This window comes from Centruroides vittatus, unplaced genomic scaffold (genome assembly GCF_030686945.1).
Source record: "Centruroides vittatus isolate TY-2023 unplaced genomic scaffold, ASM3068694v2 contig_1210, whole genome shotgun sequence".
Lineage (NCBI taxonomy): Eukaryota > Metazoa > Arthropoda > Arachnida > Scorpiones > Buthidae > Centruroides > Centruroides vittatus.
In genome coordinates, this window is record NW_027120774.1 from 40,522 (window position 1) to 65,534 (window position 25,013).

A 25,013-nucleotide genomic window follows, 5' to 3' on the forward strand; every position below is an offset into this window, starting at 1 on the left:
TAATTTTGTTTACAATCATATATTCAATCAATCGTTTATTAACTCATTCTCAATTGTTCATTTTGTTATTAAATGTAATTTACTTCTCAATATCCATCCACAAAACAAAATTAATTCTGTTCATGCCTCTAATTAAGACAATTATTGTAAATTTGTGAAAAATCAGTTTAAAATGAATAAGGTTAACTGTTTTCATTCAAATGAGAAATATTTTCAAAGATCTCAACACATCTTTCTTGAAGTTTTGATGAGTTCTTCAACTTCAATAATCCCGAAAACACAGAATGCAAAGATGCCGCCATCTACAAATAGAAATATATACATAATATTAATTAAAATAGTTGTTTTATTGACATTCTTAAAATTAACGACAGTTCGTTAATAATTACGAGTATTTTAAGTAGAATTTTTTAATTCAAAGTAATACAACATGCTATACTGTGTTTTAGGCACGTAAATTAAATCCAAAGAATATACAAAAGATGCGAATGGTGGGTGTTATAAAAATGTAGTTTAAAAAAAGCATATAATACAGACAAAACGTAAAACCATAGTTAAGCTACAATTAAAATTGAATGTTTAAAACGTTTTTAAACTTAATGTAAATTTAGTTTAGCAAATGTCTGTTGAGCACTTCACTCCTCATAACAAAAATTCTGTCTAAAATGAGAAGTTTGAAAAAAAAAAACAATCAGTAAACCTACCTTGAGAGGAATTCTCTTATTGATGCAGAAGAAACCTCTAATCGATAGACATAAGGAAACTTTACCAAATATCCTCATGAAGTTCAATATCTAAAAAGAAATAGTATTATTAAATTAAGTAAACTTAATCTCATTTATTATAAAAAAAACTCCTGAGATACTTTATGCTTTTTTTTTTTGCAGTTCTAAATTTTTTTTGCAGTCCTAAATCACAAATTTCAAATATCTTGAAATCCATTTTCATCTGAAAATTTAAAATTATATTAATTTAATAAATATAACCAATGTATCATTAAATCGAATGTATAAATACCGTAAAAACGATGCAGCGCAGAATACAGCCACAAATAATATAAATGAATGAAAAAATAATCATCAACATGAAGGCCAAAATTCTAAAATACTCATGCATATCAAGATGCAAGCAGGCGTAATACAGAAAGCTTGTTCCCGAAATTATTCCAAAGTAAAGAATAATGACAACCATTTTGAATTGTGTTGAACTGATTCATAAAATTCCACAATTCTTGGTGACTGATCATGAAATTTTCTAATTTTATTTTCACATTTCTTTTGGTTCTTCTTATTGAACATAATTCGCAAAAAAGCTTTTTGAACTCTTTATGACAGAAAAAGAGCACTAAAGCAGCTAAGAGTAAAATATGTGCTATTCCTCCTATAAGAAAAATTATTCCAAATCCAATTCCAACAGTGCAAAAGAATTCAAATTGAAAGTACCGCTTCTTTACTAAAGCAGTATAATACAAAATCAAATTTAAAATCTGAGTATTAATCACAGTTGTGATGACAATCAACAATACATAAAGAGAGACTTTTCTCACTAGAGCATTATTCTGGAGAATCATTTTTTTCATAGAAGAATTTGTTTCTTAGTCTGGTAATCAAATTGATCTTCTTGAGACTGATAAAGGTCACAGTGATTGAACACGTGAGGAATATAAGTAGAAATGTAGTCTTAATCATAGCGGCAATACTTTTGTATGCATCTAACAATCCAAGACACAATGCATATTCGCCTAAACCCGGTAACGATTGTCATAAGGAAAGAATAGTGATTTCCCAGAATATGAACTGAACAAAGTTAATGTAGACGTTTTTCAATTTTGGATATTTAAATTCGTAAACTGGCTGCTTATAGAAACAAATTTGGAAAGGATCCATGCCAAAAATAAAGATGTTGTCCAACAGGGTTCGAGGAAACAATTCGTACAAATTTCTTCTTCAATATTCGAATTCATGTTGCTGTTGTCTCTGTATACAGGAAACTAAAATATAATGGAAAATTACTGAAAATTGCTGGTTATATAATGACACTTGCTTCCATCGCAAGCAACTCTACATGCCAACAATACTTTCAAATGAAGCTAATTAATTTCCTCTATACCTTTAAAGCTAATAGTAATTCTGTAAGTAAACGCATTCCTATTTAATCTGTTTACATTGCTAATAAAAATGCATTTAGTTGTTTACCGTATCAAAGAATTTATTCATACAGGGTGACAATAATTAACCCGTACAAGTTTTTTGTATCGTAAATTTATTAAAGAAATGAAAATTAGCAAAACAACAGCATATAACAGTGACAATACTTTATGTATTAATCAGATATTCAGCCAGTTTCAAAGTGGCCTCCTTTTGCTTTGATGCAGAGCCCCAAACGCGTTTTGAAATTCTCAGCGATGGGCCGCGCTCTTCTGGAGACAGTTTGTCTCACTCCCAGCGCAAGGATTGCTTCAGCGACTCCAAACTTTCATGGCGCTTAGAACAGGCCCTGGCCTCCAAAATGGACCACACACTGTAGTCCATTGGGTTCAGATTCGGCGAGTATGGTGGCCATTCCGCAGACAAGATGAAATCGGGAAAATGAGCCTTGCACACTCCTGAGTCTTCTTCGCTCTGTGTGTCGGCGCCGAGTCCTGCTGAAACGTCCATTTCGCACTGCCAAAATGCTGCTGAGCCCACAGAAGTACCACAGCCTCGAGAATGTCATGGTGGTACACATCTTGATTGATTTTGGCCCCTTGATCGACGAAAACAAGGGGTGTCTTGCTGCTCGCACAAATTCCGCCCCAAACCATGACTGACATTGGATTTTGTGATGTTCGATGACGGCTGAGCATCCAGGAGTCCCCGCGGACCAGTTCCTGTCGTTTTTATGGTTGTACGGAGAAAAGCTTCTCGTCTGTGAAGAGAATGCACTCCCATTGTCGACCTGCGGCCCGACGCTTGAGTCAACGGGATCTTTGGAGTCTCACGCACTTGTTTTCATCGGTGAGGAGCTGAACCTTTTGGAACTTGTAGGGCTTGAGTACAAGTTCCTTTTTCGCCATTAAACGCACCAATTCGCGATTGATTCTGATCTCACGAGCAATTTTTCTCATGGAGACCTTCGCATGTCAGTCAACTCGCTTTGTGATGATCTTGCGGTTCCTAGACGTGTTGACAGTGCACTTTCTTCCACGTCCGGGACGGTCACCATTGTGGCCAAGCTCCTTGAATCGCCGAACTGCATCTGAGACTGTCATTTTTGGAACACCAAGCAGACAAACAATTTCACATTGATGCTTTCCTTGCCGGAATAGCTTCAAAATTGCACATTTGTTCGACACCATTAAAAAAATAAAGAACTAACCCTTATTACATCGAAAGTACATCTACACGGGCAGGAAATCATGGAGAATTAAACAATAGTATGTAAATTGGTGACAGTAAAAAAGTTCAGGTGCAGCATTGCTACAAACTTTGTACGGGTTAATTATTGTCACCCTGTATTATTGAAATTCTGATTTTATTAAAACAAGATCGATCACGATATGAATTACTTTATAAAATATTTTAAAAGTTTTAGAAATTAAAAATAAATATTACACATAGTTGAATAAAATTAAAATTAGTGATTGTTTTCATTGTATATTAGTAAAGATGTCCGCCTATGAGATTTTCTAATGTATTTGTCAAAAGTTTTATTTAGTTTTTATTTATAATATTTGACCTGAAATGAATACCAGTAAAGTTTTATATTTATTGTATTTATTTTTTTTTTTTTTTGTTAATTCTTTCTTCCATCCTGTGGACACTAAGAGGGCCTCTTTTAGCAAGCCCATTATGAATTCGGACAGGCTTCACAATAAGGCGGCTGGGTGGTGAGGGACAGGGCTCGACATATCCGGAAGGACCACCCCCGAAAAATTCCTGGGGATTTTTCGACCCGTCCGGATTCGATTCTGGGTCCTCCAGAACGAAAGGCTGCCACGACCGCTCAGTCATCCGGCCTATCGCATCTATGTATTAATAAATGCAGTTCGTTGCTGATCTTAGGTGTTATGATGTCATCGTTTTTAACCTAATCCTTTTCTGTTCCAAGCATCAGTTTATTTAGTTTCGGTTATATTACTTTTTTAATAACTTTTTCAATTTGTTTGCTTTCTGATCACAAACTGACGGAATTACTCAGCCGATGTTATGTATAGAAGCGACATATAACTATTACACTCCGAACTGAGCCTCCATCTTTGAAACGAATTGAGCATGTGTCCTCCACGACACTTTAAGGCAGATAGCCGAGCACCTACAGGATATACCTAATACAGATACTACTGTTTATCACATAAAAATACACGTAATTTATGGACAGCCCCTATGAATATTTTCAAATGCAGTAACTAATCAATAAACGATATTTTATTGGCATTTAAAATGAACAAGTTTGATGTACATTTGTCTTACAGAAACATTACCATGAGCCTGATTATTTGATATGGTGGGTCAGGCATCTTGCCGCTGCATACTCAGCTCATCATAGATATCATTAATTTGTCGGGTATCATCATCTTTTGATATGTAAGTCAAAGATCCTCAGTGATTTTCGTGGCACTACTGGTTGTCTCTGTATGTGCTAAAGAAAATTAAACTTTGTAGGAACGATGTTCATGAAAATACGTGTATCCGTTTTGTGTGGAGAAACAGTCAGGTTCAAAGTGCCGACTATAAAGAACACTACTATTGCATGATTTCCATTTGACACGGGGTATCGTTCCAGCTACCGACCGAAACATTACTTGTTTTTAGGAAATCCGTCAATAAGATATCAGTTGTCTAATCGTTTTACGTACAAAAAAGGATTACATATTATCGATAGGCGATCAAAACCTCGTAACTCCAATATTTGCTCAAATTTGAATTACAGATTAGTGAATAACGACACGTTTTTGTGGGATCCGGAATTTTTGTAGACTTTTTTTTTGTCTGTGTCGAAGTATTTCCCGTCCTATTCTAACTCACTCTATGAAAAAAAAAAAAAAAAAAAAACATTGCCGGGAAAAGAGATTGAATGTCCCATCCACAACGACAGAATGTTATAATTCTCCCTCAGAAATGTAAACAGTCACTCATCTAAACATCGTCAAGTTAATATTGGAAGATATAAGTTTATAGTTATGTCCGATTTCTGCATTGTATTATGGTCCAGGGAACACCTTTTAATCTCCACACCTGCTAAAGTAACCTTTACTTCTAACAGTCAATCACATAACGTATTTTTCCATGCCAAATCAATATAAGTCCGCTTCATCCCCCCTCAGGGGAGTCTCTCATCAAGACCAGCTCAGTGACAACCAGCACCTTTTTTCGAGGAGTCGTATCTCCGTCGTTTCTTTATCAAGTGCGAGCAGGAAATCTCAGTCGCAATTTTTTTTTAACTTATGCCTCGACGACAGAAAGGACTTGTTCGAACCTCTGTGGAAATATTAGAGGTATGATAAGGAATCGTGTAAACTCTCTTTCGACCCCTTCCTTCTATTCGGAAGTTAGAAAATGTCGATAGATAGTTAATGTTAATTATTGTGATCGTCCGATTGTTATTCAATAAATTTTTGATTTCCTTGTTAAATGGTGTCCTTTGCTCGTTTATTGCCTATGCCTTACCGACGACCCTCTTTCCTCCTCCACTCGATCTGACAAAAAGAATCCCGACCCCTCGGGATCATAAACGTAAACCAGTCATCCACTGACAAGTGGGCAGTTTCCACCAAACTGTTGCCGAGAAAGAGACAAGTCATCCGCCTTGCTTCCGGCTATCCATATTTTCCATGATGTTTAAAACCTACTCCTAAGTCAAACCTAGTTTAATTAATACATAAAGAAATAATAAAGGTAGGGTAATAATGGACTTCTGAAAGAAATTTGATGTTTCTCCGAAAGGAGTAACGAGATTTTGATCACCAATCGGCGATATAGTATTAGAGCAACTAGACTATATCTTACCGATGAAACGTCATACCCGATCTTTTTTTTATATCTTGCCGTACAATTACTTGCAAGGCAATTCGGTGGCATTCCTGTTAAGCTCCTGTGACAATTCCTGCACACTCGAGACTAAATACATAGCAATTAGACTAGAAATAGTCGCTGTAAGTCAGCACGCAACAATCTGTCCACAGCATATACTCTTTTTGAACTGCCATGATTGTTTAAGGTGGTGCTAGCAGATAAGCCCGACGTTGCCCGGGCTCATCTGCTAGCACCACCTTAAACAAAAAAATAACAGCAAATGTTAAAATTATTAGATTATTTCGTACTTCTAACCTCTATATTATATCGGATTTATTTCGAATGTCCAAACTATTCAATTATAAATATAAATTATCATAAATAAATACATAAATTATCTATATTTTTTTAATTAAAACGTTATATTATATTAATATAATATTTTAAAAGAAAATAATAATTAAACTCAATACAAACGCAAAAAAGCTCATTAATTACTAACGTACTTACATATATAGAAGTAAAAATAATAATTCAAAGTGTGGTATTGTAAATTATTTATTTTTATTTGTAAAAAAGAATGCATTAAACTGGTTCACAATAATTTATTTTTTTTATATTTTGAACTTTTATTTTATCTTATAACTTATTTTATTTATAATAGAAAATTAAGTGAATAGATATACCTAAATAGGAAACGCTACATTTATGTTATTTCAAGATAAGAAATGTTTATGGTTTAATATCCTCTTATACTTTCTCATAATTCAACGAAGTTATTATCTAGACAACTTTTATATAACACATCATTGTCTATGTAGTTATATAATGCGTATTTAGTGATCACTTCTAACTTATATATAGTTTTTATAAGAGAATAAATAATACAGAATGCATTGTAAGAACGTCTCTTCTAATAAAATATTTGTGTTTTATAGAAAATTAAATTTAATATACAACGCATTTAAAAATGTAATTTATTTTTGCTTAAAAAGTTTTTTTAAGTCTACAATTTTTACTCTCCTGGCTAACAGAGGGGGAAGTATGGCGGTCGGTCAAAAATGACCCCAAGATTTTTATATTTTTGGATTTAAGACATCTCAAAACGTCGAGGAACGCAACAAATTCGGAGTTTTTTCTGTATGTATGGATGTGTTTGTAAGGGGCGCGCGATTTTGTTCATCCTGTTTGAAGCTTAATAAATTCTGTGCTTTTTGTCAAAAATTTCTGACGTTTTGCCGAGAGGTTTGTTTATTAGGGAAAGTAATGCTATTAAATTTTGGTAATTAAAGGTCGAAGGAATGGGGAGATAATGGTTGTCGTGTATATCTCGAGTAGGGTCGGACTTAATGACGATTTTACTCGTTATTAACATTTACAATTTTTTTTATAAAACCATCTACTCTCAAAATTAGGCATTTTGCTATTTTATAATAGTTAAAAGTATAAGAAGTTTTTAAAAATATAACAACAGAAGGCGCCACCAAAATTTTAAATGTTGCGGGGAAACTCATTGCTGGTTCATTTAATCTCAACTTTGAACGATGTAAAAAACGCGTTTGACAAGTTTCCTTCCTAGTGATTGATACCGTAAAGTTGACGACAATAAAGCACGACTTTGGTCAAATTTCCAGATGTAATTCTTCTGACAAGTATCAGCGATTTCCCCCCATGTACGAACAGACGAACAGACCTTTAAACCACGCAACTTTATATTTCTTTTTGATGTCTCATTCTTTAACTTATAAGTTTCTAGCAGAGATAAGACATTCTCGGCTTTGGAATCTTTTCTTATTTCTTCCATTTCGTAGATGAACTTTTTATTTATTACTTGATAAAATATACATTCTTCAATTATAAAAAAAAATTAAAGAAAGTCGATTAATTCTAAAAGTAGCATTGATTATTAGAAATCAAATAAAGGAATAATACAGAATAAGAAATTTCGGTTAATGTTACCTATGGTAGCGAACATGGCAGCACGTCTCTGAAACAGTGGGGATGCATGTTCTAACCTATTCTAATAAATTACCATAATTATTGCCAACCAGATTATTAGAATAGGGATAATTTATTATAATAGGTTAGGTTAGAACGTGCATCTCCACTGTTTCAGAGACAAACCGCCATGCTCGCTACCATAGGTAACATTAACCAAAATTTCATCACAAAGATCTGGTAGAGATATTGGAAACTTAAATTTATATATTCTCTAAAGCAATACACAATCTCGAATAATTAAATAATGTTGATTACCTGTAATAATAACACGAAATATAAATAAAATATTTTTTAATCACAAATCAAAATTTCTCAAAGTAAAAGAAAATTGAGAAAACTTTCTCAATTTTTACTTTGAGAAATTTTTTCCTCCTCCTTTTCAGTTTTTAAATACTTAATTGAAAATTTTATAATTAATAAAAGTACGAGTATCAATTTCTCTATTTTTAAACTATTTCAATTATAAAATATTTTGTATATTCGACAAAATCAATATCTTTTGCTTACGAATAATTTATCATAAACCTATCGTTAATTATGCATTATGAAATTAATAATTTTATAATATGTTATCTGAGGACATTATAAATAAGTTTTGAAATATTTTGACACGTTTAATCATGTTAAATGGTAATTACATACATTTTTGATAATCGAAAGCAGACTTCTATATTTATATTTAATCTGTTCGTTTCTTTGAAGTGTACACATATTATTTAATAAAATATTCATTAATTAATATTCAAATTATTTTTGATACTTTCGATGTTCTCATTCACAATAGACTTAATTTACAAAAATATCGTTTAGTTCTGATGATGATTAATCGATGATTTTCGCGTGATCAAATCTAATTGATGCTGTTTGATAAAAAAGAATCTTTATGATTTGTTATGAATAATTAAAAAGAAACTTTTTAATTATTTAAATAACACAAGTTTTAAAATAAATGAATTACCTAATGGCGAAGAACGATAATATATTTAATTTTATAAATTTCATATAAATAAATCCATTGAGATCTTTTCTAAACATTTTCTGTGTCAAGTAAACAAAACTCTTAATGTTGTCCACACATGGTATCTGATTACATTATATATGAGTGTTTTAAATATTTTACTGGAAATCATTTTACTTTACATAAATTACTTTTGTCTTACGTAAACAAATGTTTTATTTTGATTTTACTTACTCAACATTCTATTATTATAAAGTAATTTTCAAAGTTTTTATAATTTTAGTTGAAACTGTTAAGTTATATATATGTTAACATATATAAGAATAATTTTTTTTTTTTTGTGATTAGAATGAAATTGCTCTACCCAGATTTAAATAATTGTAACTGTCACAAATAAACAAACAAATTTATTAAATTTTTATGTATTTCTTGAATCATTCATTACATAAAAATTCTGATATTTGTTATAAATAGCATCTAAGAAAGGATTGATTTTAATACATTTCTGACAACTAAAATAATTTAGCATTTGTTTATAATTTATAAACAAATGCTAAATTATTTTAGTTGTCATTATATTATAAATTACATGGTGTTCAATATAATATGTTTTGTTTAACATGTTTTTTTTTTTTTTTTTTTTTGTATTTTCAGAAACTATATAACACTTCAATTTATTTGAGTTGTTTCTGGCAATGCAAGTAATTTGGACTCGCAAATGGATTCCATACAAGACAAAAACATAAACAGAGATAAATAAATAACTTGTAGTAACTCTACACTTTGTCTTGTTATAAATGATAGACTTGATAGAATTCTGATTGAAAAAATTACTTAAATAATCTTTGATAAAGAATAATGATTAATACTTTTCGGTGTAAGATTACTTTTTTGTAATTAGAGAGAAAATCTTTTTAGTTTACGTAGAATTTTTCTTATTTTATTACAGTATTCAATTTTTTCTTTAACCTTCACTTTTTAAACATTGACTTTATGTTTATAAAATATACAAGATTGCTGTAATAGATACGTCTTTCTTCCATATTCGATTATTAAGCCAGCAATTCTTAAAGTTTATAAACTAGAGCATCTCTTTAAAACGAGATAGGAATCTGTATAGCAGGCTATAACCTAATTAATTTTTTATTTTACATAAGGAAACTAAAACATTTCTGTACATTGTTATATATAAATATACAGCAATTATTAATTTGCATTATTTTTATGATACTTTGATGATAGAATTTAATATTTATTTCAAAGCAATTAGAACTTTATTCGGTTTCATTTATGCTTAAAAATTTAATATGTTTCTTATATATGCAAGTTATTATTATGCAAAATATAATAATTTTTATGTCCTTGTTGTTTATACTTTCATATTATATGGCAGAATTGGGAAGAAGTTACAGACTTTGTTCATAATTAGTTTCTAGATTATCAAGATTACTGCTAACGAAACTTATATTAAGGTTACATAGCAAAGTCTAAACCTATCTAATCAAAGGAGTCAGATAAGCCATTCAAAATTACTCATTATCTGCATGTTCCCTTGATTAAAAAAAAACACTTTTATCCTTCTGCCACTTTCAAATACTCTCTTCAGACATCACTTTAGTTGTTTTATTGTAGCTAACTTGATTATCACCCGATGTCTAAACTGCTATTAAGCTACCATCAAATCTAGAAATTTGAAGTCATTCTTCACAATAAAGTATTAAGTGAAAAGTTCCTTAATATAATGCTTGTAATTAATGTCACATTTTCTTTGTGTAAGATTTGTGTACTTTTTGGTATCACGATTGAGTCAAATTATATCTGATAGTTTCTCAAAGTATGTGTAGTTTTTATTAAATATAATTTTGGATTTGAAAAAAATATGGATTAACCCTTTTTTGAGATAAACTCAAATTATATATGTAAGGTTTATTGCAGAAGTTTTTTAATACTTTTAATGTAAGAAAATAATTTTACCATCCATGAATTTTGTAAGAAATTCCCAGAACTTTTAGATAGTATATTTCTTATATAATTTCAACAATTAAAATTGTTGTGTGTTGTAATTTCAATGGTATCTCATACTTCGAACATTCCAGAGTTCAAATGCTAAATTCGAAAAAAATTCAACACCATAGAGCAGTGGTTCTCAACCGGGGGTACATGTACCCCTAAGGATACGAGTATAAATCGAAGGGACACATCTAACTTTCATTATAAAATGGTGTATGTTAATCAATTTGCTGTAAATTATTAACACAAGAAACGACAAAAATTTGCTTTAAAATATCACAGTATGAACACCAATTTCCCTTTTAACAGTCCAAACAACTTGGTTATCCACTTGATTTGCCTGTCTATTTGTGCCGTTAGTACCAAGTGAACCTGCAGTCTAGTAAAATTACGGTGTAACTGAGTATTAAATTATTGCTCGATGAGATAGGGCTTTTCGTGTATAAAATTATTGCTCGATGAGATAGGACTTTTCGTGTTTTTACTGGACTACTGGTATTAGGAATAATGAAGCCTGGATTGTACCCCCACCATGCAATGCATGTTGCTGCATGCACGCATTACTTGATATTTAGCAAATTTAGACATTACATTTGTTGCAAGAAGTCAAGTTTATCATAAAACTTCACAAACTTTATAACATGAATTAAAGTTTACAAATCAATGATGATTACAAAAGATGAAAATTACAATGTTAAAAAAAAATTTGATTTATACGACGTTAAAATGTGTACAATGTACGTTTCCACACAAAAATAAATTAAAGTTTGAATAGTCCACCAAATTCCTTACAGGTTCGTCGGAAAACCACCTTGCGAAGCAATCGCTGAGATTTAGCTAGTCATAAACTCCTTCAATGTCTGGCGATGAAACAGCGAGACGAAGACAACATTCTTAACCAAGTTCGTTTTGGCCAACCCCTTTCCTGCCAAAACTCTCTCCTTATATATGGATTGAAGCTAGGATTAACTGATCAATCAGCACTTTCTAGTTCCATCGTAGGTCCGGCGATCCGTGGCCAATCAGCAGCCATGGATTCAAATCCAACGATCGTTTCTCCAACGCCGACCGTTGCTCGTTTGAAATAGAGAAAAAGGCAAGAATCGTACGTCCTGACGATTCCAATCCCAACACAAGAATTGAAAGATTCTTGTATTGTTCTGCACGTTATAAATTCGCAGCCATTATTTTCAAGGTCAGTACACAATTATAATTTCTATTTAATTAATTCTTTGTTAGGTGCAGGGTCTTTTTTACGGCTTGTTTTTAGTTTGTATTTGCTTGTGCCAGTAAATATATGTGGCTTATGAGTCGACCAAAATGGCTGCCCCAAAGGGTGTAGCATGCCTGACAACATATGAGAGTTACATGTGTGTTGTCTTTTTAATAAGTTTTCTCTCTGTAGTTTTTCTAAAAAATAGTGTTTTTTATTATTATTTTGAGGTGAATCAATAATTTTTCCTAAAACAAAATTTTATATTTTAGAGTTTCAATCCGAAAAATACAATTATGGATAAGTTTGTGATAAGAGAAGGAAAAAACTATCGGTAAACAATCTGAAAATTCTGAGCAATCTGAACCAAAATTACAAAAATGCGATATACCAACTGCAAGTACAGTAGAGCGTCGAAAAGTGGAACCAATTGGGGACTGGGGTCCTTCCAGTTAATGATTTGTTCCAGTTTCCGACTTTGTACGAAAAAATACATTAACCTGTCCGATGTTCAAATTTTTCTCCGTTGCGTATCGCTTCCTGTTGAATTTTTCTCCGTTGCGTGTCGCTTCGTGTTGAATTTTCGTCGATTTTAAGCCTAACGAAAATTTTTATAATAATCATCGAGGCTATCGTATCGTTAAAAATTATTTCTGCATTTTGTACAAACAAAATAAATATATTAAAGAATATAAAAAACATGAAAATTATACTTTAGAAGTAAATTTAGTATCAAAAACATTCGATTCAGCACGACACAGTCCGACTGAAAATCGTTCCACTTTCCGGCCATTCCACTTATCGACGCTCTACTGTACTAGCAGTCCTATGCTGTTCCTATCAAACCAAATATTTAAATTTTGGTTTTTATTTCTGCTGCAAGGAATCAAATCAATTGCCTTTATGTTTAATATGTGAGCAAACATTTAGCAACAACTCAATAAAACCCTGTATGATAAAAAGACATTTAGAAAATGCTCATTCCAATTTTAAAAATAAACCACTTAGTTATTTCGAAGAAAAAAAATTTATTTAAATAAGTCTAAATTAATGAAATCAACATATACAACCCCTCACAAAGAATTATTACAAGCTTCATTGAAAGTTAGTTATCGTATTGCTCAGCAAGGTGAAGCTCGTGCTATTGCAGAAAATTTAATAAGACGTCATTGACATTTGTCAAACACTATTCAATCCTGAAGAAGTGACAAATATAAAACAGTTGTCACTTTCTAATGATACTGTAAAAAGGCTAATTGCACTTTGTGCAAACGATCTTCTTAATGAACTTCTGCAGAGAATCAAGTTTTCTGCCAATTTTACGTTACAGTTAGATGAAAGCACCAATGTCAGCGGATTGGCAGTACTTTTAGTTTTTGTGAAATATCAGTACAATGATGAGCTTTGCGAAGATTTGTTAATGTGTGACAATCTAAAAAATACAACTATGGGTTGTGATATTTTCAATAAAATCAATGATTTCATTCAAAGTAATGAAATAGATTGGAAAAAGTGCATCAACATCTGCACTGATGGAGCTAAAGCTATGCAAGATCCAATTTCTGGCAGAAGTTGTAAGGATTAAAGTGGCACATCCATCTTGTTCAAGTAGCCACTGTATTCTGCACAGAAAAAATTTAGTGGTAAAAAACATTCCTCAGTCTTTAAAAGACATTTTTAAGGCAAAATTTAAGACAAATATAGTTAACTTTATAAAAAAAAGTTTGTTAAATACTAGACTTTTGAGGCAGATTTGTACTGAAATGGGTAGTGATTACGACTGTCTACTATTTTATACAGAAATATGTTGGTTGAGCCGAGGATATATGAATTATGTTCTGAAGTATTAGCATTTTTAAACGAATGCAAGAGTGAAGCTCAGAAGAAATCAACTAAGGAAAAAATACAACTACACATTCATTTTATGATTTCTGACTACACTTCACAATGTGTAGTATTTTTGTGTGACATATTTGATAAACTTAACGCATTAAATTTATCACTGCAAGGCAAAAATAATAATATTTTCACTGCCAATGACAAAATTTCTGCATTTAAGATGAAAATTTCAATGTGGAAGAAAAGATGTAAAGCAGGAGAATTTGAAATTTTTGATAAATTGAGTTCTTATCTTTTAGAAAAGAAGATTCTCATTGATACTGATTTAAAAAAAGCTATAATTCAACATCTTGAGGATTTGTTGACTTCATTTAACAATTATTTTCCTGGCGATAATGAAATTGAAAATTATATGTGGATAGTAAATCCTCCTTCTACAAATAAAAAAAATTATAGCTTGTCAGCAAAAGAAGAAGAGCAACTGATTGACATTTCTACTGATACGACATATAAAGAAATGTTTTCTACTGTATCTTTATTGTCATTCTGGGCTGGTCTAATGAAAGCTTATCCAAACATAGCTGATAAAGCCATAAGAAAACTTTTACCATTTGTACAAAATACCATTCGCACAAATACATTTAACAATGTATTTGTGCGAATGGGGTTTGCCAAATACCGCGACACAAAAACTAAAAAAAGAAACAAGCTTGACGCATCAGCAGACATTCGTTGTCAGTTAACAACATGGGAACCAAATTTTGAAAAAATTGCTGAAGATTTATCGCAATAAATATCCCATTAAATTTTGTTATAAATTATTATAGAATAATTTAAATTTTGTTTATCGTTAATTATAATTATTTTTAGGAAATGTAATTTATGCATGTATTGAAATGACTTCTGTGATTTTATATACTATACTTATCAAATAATAATAAATAAATGTATGTACCTGATTAAATTTATTATTATTTACGTAAAATTAATAATCCACTTTTAGTTAAGTTAGTTAGTTAGAGCTTTTTTTACCGCACTCAGTTATAAAGGCTGTATACATCTAATGTAGTAATTATAAAATTTACACACAAAAATATAAGGGGTACTTTAGAAACAACTAATGGAGTAATGGGGTACATCAACAAAAAAGGTTGAGAACCACTGTCGTAAACTATTCATTTTGGTACTACACTATTAAATGGAAGTGTTTATTTAAAGTACAGAATACATACAATACATATATCATTAACTTACCTGTTAACTGAATTGACAAATTCCTTTTTAAGATTCTGATTATGGGTTACAATTTCTTGTATTAGGATGACATCATAACGAAGTATAATCTAGAATTTATATAATTTTAGATATTATTAATTTTATGTTTATATAACTGAACTTAAATTATTATTTTTTTAAATTCAGTTATATAAACATAAAATTCTAAATTATATTTACTTACATTTCTAACAATTTCTGCAATTTCTTCATTATTAAGTTTTTTGGCCCCTAAATTTTGAACATTAAAAGCACCTATTTTTAATGAAGATGATCTTACATCTTTACTAGAACAATATTTTATTTGATATGTGTATAAAAATACAAGAACAAAAATAAAACTTTTCATGCTTCTTGTATTACAGAAAATTTTAACTGAACTGTTTCTATTGTAACAAATGTTAATATAGGAATCTTTAGAAAAAGGAAGAGTTGCAAGTTATATTTGCATTGCTCTTTCCTGTTTAACAAGTAATTTTTTTATTTAAACAGGTCATTTATTATCGTTACCTTATCTGTAAGATTATTTCTATTAATTATTTAAAAATTGATTTGTGAATATTTTAATCTCTTTTTAGTAATGTCTAAATGTTTAAGTCATTTCATAGCGGTAAATACTTGATAGAAATTCAATTCTTTTTTCATAATTTAGTAAAATTCATATTACATAAAATATAAAATATGAAAAACAATTATTTATCAATAGCAAATCAACAGAACTATATCATCAATAACAAGAATACAGTAGACCCCCCCTATAACACGGGTTCATATAACATGGTGAAAAACTTGCGATTGTGTTCGTATAACACGATAAAATGTCATCGCCGACTCGTGTCGCAACAAGATTGGTTGAATCTGGACGAATAGCGGATATTGTACAAACCGTTGAGTTTAAACAAGCACTGCACCTACTAAAAAGCATTTATTATTTAATGGCCATAAAAATTATATTTTTATTAATGATGTCTCCAAAGTTAAGTTATTTTTCTGCGAAAAATTCGCTGATCAGAAAACACGCATTCGCCGTTCGATGAGCCTCTCTGCGACAAAAACAAACTTAAGCAATGCGTCGTCAAACGGTGCACACTCGGTATACCATTCGACGACGACCGCGACGAAAAAACCCTACAATTTTTTGTTTATAGCATAGTTTATATGGATTATTCCCAAAAAATTATATGTGATTTGGAAATATTGAGTCAGACTAGTCTAGAATCGATTAATTTTATGGAAGAAAAGCTTTCAAACAGCCGTAACCCCTAAACTGCACACATGCCAGGCTGTGATTGGTTCATGTAGTTAAATGATTCGTACAACACGGATTCATATAACACAGAACATATCTACCATGTTACAGGGGGGTCTACTGTACAAGCAACAGTAAATGAGTGCCATTTCTTTCAATTTGTCAACTAAATTTTTGAGTATTGATATATTTTCAATAGTAGTGTTTTTAATCTCTCAATCAGGTTTGTCAAAGTGAAATTCTGTTTAACAAAATATAGTGTTTCACATCATTTTGTCTTCAGTTATTCGAACAAAACAACTTGTTTTTAATTCCTTTGTCAAAGAAAGTAATATACTGTTGATGATGATGACTTAACCAATAAACAAAGTATGCCTTATGAAGTACTATAAACTAAAAATGATAGTATAAAAAATTACTGAACTGATGTTTGATTAGTCACATGAAAGAACACCTAAAAGACTGTCACTAAAATGTTGGTCTGGATAATGCTTCACAAGTTATTTGCTTGTGGTAAAAATCATAGAAATATTCATTAACATAATCCATAAATAATAATATAAAATAAGATTGTCAGGTCTTCATTAGTCACTAAACATTGTTCAAAATTTGGAATTTTCCATGTTGTGGAACTAGATGGCATCAAAGTTAATTTTTCACTGCTTTCAAGTGAGTAACAATGAACAGTTTCAACATTAAGACTAATAACTGTGAGTTACACCTAGATAATAGAAAACTTTTGTTACTTTCTACATAATTTATAAAATATTTATACAAATAAATTTAACATAAGTATTTTAAATTTGTATTATAATAAGCAACTTACTAAAACAAGAATATTTTAAAGTATGCCATAAATGGAACTGTCAAAATAACAAAACCACACAGTTTTCTATACAAATTTTCAACTATAGCAATTCAAAATTGCAAATGTTACAATTCGTGCTTTGCATAAATAAAAAAATTGCAGAATATGAAACAAACTATAATAAATTGTCAACTGAGTATAATTAATTTTTGGAAAGAATTCATCATAATTTTCAATTATTACAATACTGTATTTGTAAGTAGCTTATAGTATTTATTTTAATAGATAAAATAATTGTGTTACAGTTTAAATTATGAATTATTCAATGAAAACAATGGATTTTGAATGGATAATGCAATTAACGATCTATACCTCGTTTTAAAATTCATTATTTACGATTTTCTTTATCTTGGATTTTTGGAAGTCGAACACGACTGAAATGAAAACGTTGAGACAAACATGCGGGATAACAAAGAAGGACAAGATAAAGAACACTTATGTTGGGGGAAGCTTACACGTCACTGACTTAAAAGTTAAATTGGGAGAAGAGAGGTCGAGATGGTTTGAGTATGTTTATAGAAGACCGAATAATGCTCCAGCAAAGAGTGATGAGGTTGAAAGATGAAGGCATTAAAGGAAAGGATGACTTGAAAGGAGGAGGTGTAGAAAGACTTGAAAGAGTGTGGGGTGAAAATGGAAGATGCCCAAAACATAATGGAATGGAGAAGGATTTAAAGAGCCAACACTAAGAAGCTGGTAGAAAGCATGGAGATGATGATCTTTATCTAAGATTTTTACCATAAAATTTTGTTAATTATAGCTATTTATCACATATTTTTTACTGTTGTTTACATAAAATTACAATATATGTCAGTGAGACTGCCACACGTGGTTGTTAATATCTCATTTTCAGAACTAGAATGTTACTGTGAGGTTAGTGCATTTTTAAGTTTTGAGAATGTTCTTTTTAGTTTTGAAAGCTTCTCCCTCTCCTACAGCACTGAAAAGACCTTTTTTCCATGCCCATCGAGGATTTGTTCAGATCCTCAATGGGAGTGCTTGATAGTAAGTCAGAATTCTATTTACATTAATAGTAAGCTGTTAATAACAAATGAAATGATAGTTAGATTTACCTTTGGTCGCCATTTTAAACGCGATTTAAGAATGCATAGTAATCGAAATACTGCTCTGAGATTTAATAGTTACAATTATTCAAAATTAGACTTTTTGTGATATTAAAAATATATATTAATACGAAATAATAAAATTACTCACATTATTGATCATCATTTTCTTTTTTCCGACATTTGGTTTCTATCGAAGTTGATTCCGTATTACATACTGACGTTCTTTTTTTGTTCCTATTTTTATTCATTTTCTCAGTTAGGTTGCCATTTTTTTCTTTCTTCTCAATATTAGAAACTGGATCTGCAGGCATTGACTCCGGATCTTTCCATTTAGGTATTCTTCCGGAACCAGGATATATCATACTTAAATGCTTCATGAAAATTTGAAACCTTTCTCCAGGCTTTTTTGATGGCCATTTCAGGAACTTTTTATACATAAAAGAATACATGTACGAGTCTGAAAGATCTTCAGTGTAATGCTTTGACAAATTTTTTTTATTTTTTAGATATCCCCATAATCTTTCAATATTTTGAGTATGAACCCCCGTTCTTGGGTTTACAAAATTTTCTGAGTGATTGACTGTTCTATGTTCAATTTCTATTTCATCCAAGTCATCTATATGGTTATAACCTTTCCCTTCATCAGTCAAAACTACACTACCAGATTTTACAAACTTAGATATAACCCAATTAAATGTAGTTTCAGATCTATCCTTTACTTGAAAAATAAAGCAACTATCGTCTTGCCTACATATTCCGCCTACTACCCATTTTGTACTTTTTAGTTTACAGCCTTTATCGTAGTTACGTTCGCATATAACTGTTTCAACTATTTCGACAGTTTTATTTGGACCTCCAATTTTAAATGAGGTCATATTGTGCAAAGCAATCCGCATCACAAAACATATATGATTAGACCAATCGACAGCAGCCTTTCTAGAAATACCTGCAGCATGTGCTGAATTTGTTGAAGTGCATTCCAAACCTAAATAATGCCATATAAATGACAATATTCCAGCCCAAGAAATTTTACCACATTTACCTTTAAACGTTCCAGCAAAAACTGAACTGTTACTCCTGCAATTTTGACATCGCAACACACATGAATTTCTATCAGTTCGATAGACTATTTTACATGGTTTTGAACATATATTGCACACATCCTCAATATGTTGTAATCCTAAACTTACTGCAAATTTAAACCCTTTATCAATTCTTGGATCCAAACGTAATTCCAAATATTCAGATTCTAGTAGTTGATAAAATTTATGGGTGGTACATCCGGACCAAAATTCATCAGAATTAATATCGAAATTATTCATTATTAACTTATTTTGTGGGAGTTTGGGAAGAGAAGAGACAGTTGATGTTGATGACTCAATCCCGATGTTTCCCGACTCTTCCAAATGGCATTCCACCATGTCTACATAAAGATACAGTAATTATATATTGTAATATGACATTCAGACAAATTACTTGTATAATGCAGACAAATCACTTACTCAAAACCTGTAAAGCTGAAGAAGAACTCTCAAAAGTAGCAGGTGGTTCAATATCTGGCCGCTGTCCGAGAATCTCATCCATTATGGAAAAAAATTCCCATTGGCTTCTTCCTTGGCCAGTTTGCTTGTCCCCATCTTTAATTTTCCTATAAGTTTTCTTTAAATTTCTCCATTTTTCATCACATTGATTACCTGTGACAACGTAATTATTTTCTTGCAATGTTTGTGAAATTAAACTCCACACCTGAACGATATAAATTTTAGGTCATAGTGTTATAATTTTTTTCGTTTTGGTTTGTTTTAAATTTTAGCTCCTAATATTAACACAGAATTTAATAATTAAATACTTATATTTTAAGAATGACTATTTTCATTAAAAACTTTGAACTATAATAGGTTGAGGATTAAAATGTTTGTTTAGAAGACAGTTAAACTCTTGTCTTGCATAGTTTTTAAAAAGCTTTCCTCTACTTATGGGTGATTTCATGCCAAGGATCAGTTATTACACCTTTTTAATGATTCCACTGATGTATATTACTTTTTATTTTTACATAAATTCACTCTTATTATTTTATACCACCCTGTGTACTAATTTTCATAACAATTGCAATTTAAATGCTGCAGATGAATATCATTATGGGGCAAGTATGTCCTGTGCAACATTACTAAAATTGGTTTATATTTTCGTTTTAATACTTTTTAATAAAATGATTACATAATATGATAAACCAATAATCAATCCTCTAAGTTTTGTTTACTACAGTATTTCTATTATGTCATTACTTTAAAATGGCTCTATCATTTGGGGACAGACTGTAATAATTCCTTTATAGAAAAAAAAAAAATCCCTTTTTAGACTTGAAATGTACATACACTATCTGTGTTGCATTGATCTATTGTACTGTACAGTACTTGATATTAGCCAGCAATATTGTAATACTGGTCATGATAAATTAATATTTTTCTCTCTGCTCTATACGGTTCTGATATTATTTCTTTAATAACCGAGGTGTTTTTTTTATGAATATCTTATATGAAAAACCATATGGATTAATTGTTAAACAATTAAGTGTTAGACATTATGAGTGAGGACTTCTAATGAATAAAATTCCTTTAACTACTCGAAAAAGAAAAATAAATATTTACACACCTTCTTGCTTGGCCAACAAATATCGGAAAATTTATTTTCATGCTCTTTATACAGTGAAATCAGTAACTTTACAGCATTTGTTGACCAACGACCATGCTGTCCGTCTGCCCCATCCGTTAAGGCTGAATTTTCGGACGAAATTGTTTTTTGAACATTTTGTCGATCGCTTTGTGGGGCAGATACATGTTCTGAAACACAATGCTGTTTTATTTCATCCAAAGTTTTAAAATCTCGGCCGCAATCTCCACAACGAAACGCTTTACCCGCCATTTTGTAATTTAAATCACTGTTGCCACACCGATTTGCTTGCCATCGGTAGATTTCGGTAGATCGACTTTTTGTGGCAGAAAGGGGGTTCCAAATAAACAATAACGTGTTTTTTATCATTTATTTTATTATAAACTATAAAACAATAAAGAACACTTACATAAAAAAATAATAATTTACTAATTAAGTAGGTACATTTTGTCTTATTTTTCTAACAAAAAATTACCTTTTATTTTTCGGATATTAATAATAATAATAATAATTATTATTTAATATCTTCCGTTTCTATGTTGTTTAACACTCTATTTGTTATTTTTGAAATTAAATTAGCTATCACAGGAAAATCGTAACAGTAATTTTTTCCAATTAATTGTTTAGTAAGAAGTAAGCCAGTGATTGTTTCAGAGCTCAGTTTATTTCTTTGTTTCGTTTTTAACAGATTTATTGACGAAAATATTCTTTCCACATTAGCTGAAGAATGACGCAGACACAAGATATTCTCAACAAAACGAGACAACACTGGAAAAACAAGTGTTTCATCGCCCAGAGTAATAGTTTTAATATTTCGCCAGAAAACTTTAACATCTCTGCTAAACGACTGTATTTCTTGATTATTTCTTAATAGTTTCCATTCGGAATCTAAACTTTGAAGCTCGCGATCGGTTATGAGATTAGGAAATAACAAAGCAACATCTGTAATTGTATGTATAGTCCCACTTTTAACAACGGTTGAGTTCAAAAAACTAAATTTTTTTGTAAAGTTGTTTTTAAGAGGAAATCTAACAGTAATTTGGGTGCAGCCTTCAATGTAAAAATCCAAACAACGTAGTCAAAAAAATTTAATCTGTTCATCTGTAAGGTTCAGTTGCGTCATTGAAGCGATGACTTTTGCTCCAAAATACATGTTTTCTGTAGCTAAATATTTCTATCTATAGCTATTCTATCTATAGCTAATAGACTTTTGATAATTATAAATCTTGGATAATTTTTTAAAAATAAATTTACACTATACAGATTAGTAGATTAATTTGTTTATGTGAATTAAATAAATATTTACACGTATTTATTGAAGTTAAGAAGTTTTTTATGTATTTTATTTAAGCTGCGTATCCGTATGGGCACAATTGAAAACGCTTTAGGCATTGCGCTTGAGTGACCTAGAAAAATGAGTGTCTAAATTGCACTCAGATGCATCCAATCATTGAGATAGTTTTTCACATTATTTTCTGCAAAACAACTCGGTGGATGAACACATTAACTGAAAAATTTCGCAATTTACCGGAAATTCTTGACAAAAGGGATGGAAAGTATAAAATTGAAAAAATGACAAAAAGAATAATAAATGGGAGTTTCGTTTTGCTTTTTTCTACGGAGAACAAGTATGTGATTTAAATGATCGCGTTGTCGTCATCCATCTTTAATTTATTCTCCTTTCCGCCAGAAAGGAAACGAATGAAGTGCGAATAGCGTAGTGGATATCAATTGTGCAAATTACGAGGAAATAACACATGATTATAGACATGATGAAATTGTTCATGTCGGTACTATAATATGTTTAACAAAAATATATTAAATTACATTTTCTTCTTTTGAGAAGTTTTATTATTTAGGTGATAAATAAACATGTTTTCAGTTAAATAAAGAAATAAATATTTAGGCATTCATATACCTTATAATGATTTCTTAACACCAATCGGTACAAATATTAATATCTCGCAATTAATATTTGTTTATTCTGTAAATAATAATCTAGAATTTTATCATTCCTTACGCATTTTCTGAAATTGAATTCATAAAATTCATATTTTTTTTTTCCAGATTTTAATCTTCATACTTGAATCTACAGACTTGTCTTCGCATGAATCTACAAAATTTCTTTTTCTAGAATTTTGAATACATGTCACGTAATAGATAAAACGAACAAGCGCACTTTAGAGAAATGGCGAAAATTGAATGAAAAAGTTTTATTGACAGATATTAGAAAAGGAATAAGTTTGATTGATGACTATCGAAAGTTAAAACAAAACTTTAACTTGGGAATATTAAAATATATATATAGAGAGAGCAAGATATTGAAAAATGTGTACAAGTTTCAAGTGATTTGAAATTTTACTTTACAACAATTTAAATAAATAAATAAATATATATATATATATATATATATATATATTAAAATAATAATATACATATATTATATACTCACTTATTTAGTAATAAAAATTAATAATTTTATTTATTTTTTTATTTTTTGAATCTTTTCGCCCTACGGCACTGAGAAGTCCTTTCTTTCATTAGATTTATGAGTTTTATCAGGCTCACAATGGAGTGAAGAACGGAACCCAGCATATCCGAGTCAGACTGTCTACGAAAAATTTTGAGGCTTTTTCTTCTGAATTCTATTCCAGATCAACAACCGTAGTTAATATTTAATAATTATTATTTAATACTTATTTAATACAGTATAGACCTATTTAACGGAGTTGCCCATCATTCGAGATGTCAATTGTGGTGGGAGTTTATTTTGTAAACAAACTTTTCTCCATAATTTTAAAAAGATAAATGAGGTTTTCATTTGTTTCATTTTATTTACAACTGTACCAGTTGTAAATAAAATAGTGTTTTATTGTATAATTTAAAAGCTGTTATCGTACATGTTAAAGCATCCAAATCCAGTATTTCTTAAATCATTTACCAAAAATTCGGTTCTATTCGAGTTTTTGATTATCCGCGTGTTAAGATTCTACGATAATCGTATAAATTTAATTTGTAAATTGTTTACGTTTTGCAACAGACTATACAAAGCATAAAGTTGTTTTTAGAGTATCTCAGGACGGAGTTCGGAAGATTCGAACATCCAGAAAGAGTTCAAATTGAGAACATCAAGCTCAGACGAAAACATGAAATTGGTTATTTGTGTACGTTTTGACTCAAAATTGTGAATTCGGCAACCTCAAACGAGATAGATTCTGATGAATGAAGAAAAATCTCGACAGAATCAGACGACGGAAATTTTAAGCACCCAAAAACTTTGGAATGCCGTTAGAACTAGACTTAAAATATTGTGACTGCAATAGAAGAAACTCACGATTTAGTCTTATTGGAAAGATGGTTAATGGAATGGCAACTGATTCAGTGAAATGGTATTCAAGAGGAAAGAATGTGATATGAATTGGTTTCTTTTCAGAAATTAATGTTGAATGTAAACATTTTGTTTAGGCAAGATTGAAAGATGAAGTTTTTCCAGAGATGTGTGTTGTTCCAGCAATTATTAAGGGTACTTTGAACTTATGAAATAATTCATAAAGCGATTAAATATTATTTTTTATACGGTATGTTACGCTATGGTTGCTATATTACATAACTAAATCATTTAATTATTCAGAATTTAAGAAAATTTTTGTATTTCATTGCATGAGGTAAATTTAAAGACAAAGGTTTCCACTCTGACTAAATTGTTAGAAAGTAGTGGATACATTCACAAATTGCATGTTTAGCATGGCCGAATGACCGAGGTGCAGTGAGTCTCCGATGGATCCGAGATCGCATTAAAGCAAAAATTTTTCATAGATAATCGCCGATGTCTTGAATTTGTAGGATTCTGTCCTCAACACCCTGTTGCAT

At 30.6% G+C, this 25,013-nt stretch overlaps 1 protein-coding gene across 1 annotated transcript; it reads right to left on the bottom strand.

Annotated features, from left to right (window-relative positions):
• Nucleotides 1-189: 189 nt before the first annotated feature.
• Nucleotides 190-16,257, bottom strand: LOC136985417 (deoxyribonuclease-1-like). The gene is made up of 4 exons (XM_067282696.1): nt 15,474-16,257; nt 15,269-15,357; nt 705-794; nt 190-302 (listed from the first exon to the last, which is right to left on the bottom strand). Exons 1-3 carry the CDS (start codon nt 15,636-15,638, stop codon nt 788-790), a joined length of 261 nt encoding a protein of 86 aa, XP_067138797.1. The 5' UTR covers nt 15,639-16,257; the 3' UTR covers nt 190-302; nt 705-787.
• Between the last annotated feature and the right edge of the window lie 8,756 nt (nt 16,258-25,013).

What these genes read in the sequence shown, in the direction of transcription:
- LOC136985417 (XM_067282696.1), bottom strand. Translation starts at nt 15,638, where the DNA reads ATGAAAAGTTTTATTTTTGTTCTTGTATTTTTATACACATATCAAATA. An exon ending in TTGCAGAAATTGTTAGAAAT is followed by an intron (nt 15,358 to 15,473) that starts GTAAGTAAATAT and finishes TATAAATTCTAG; the next exon opens with ATTATACTTCGTTATGATGT.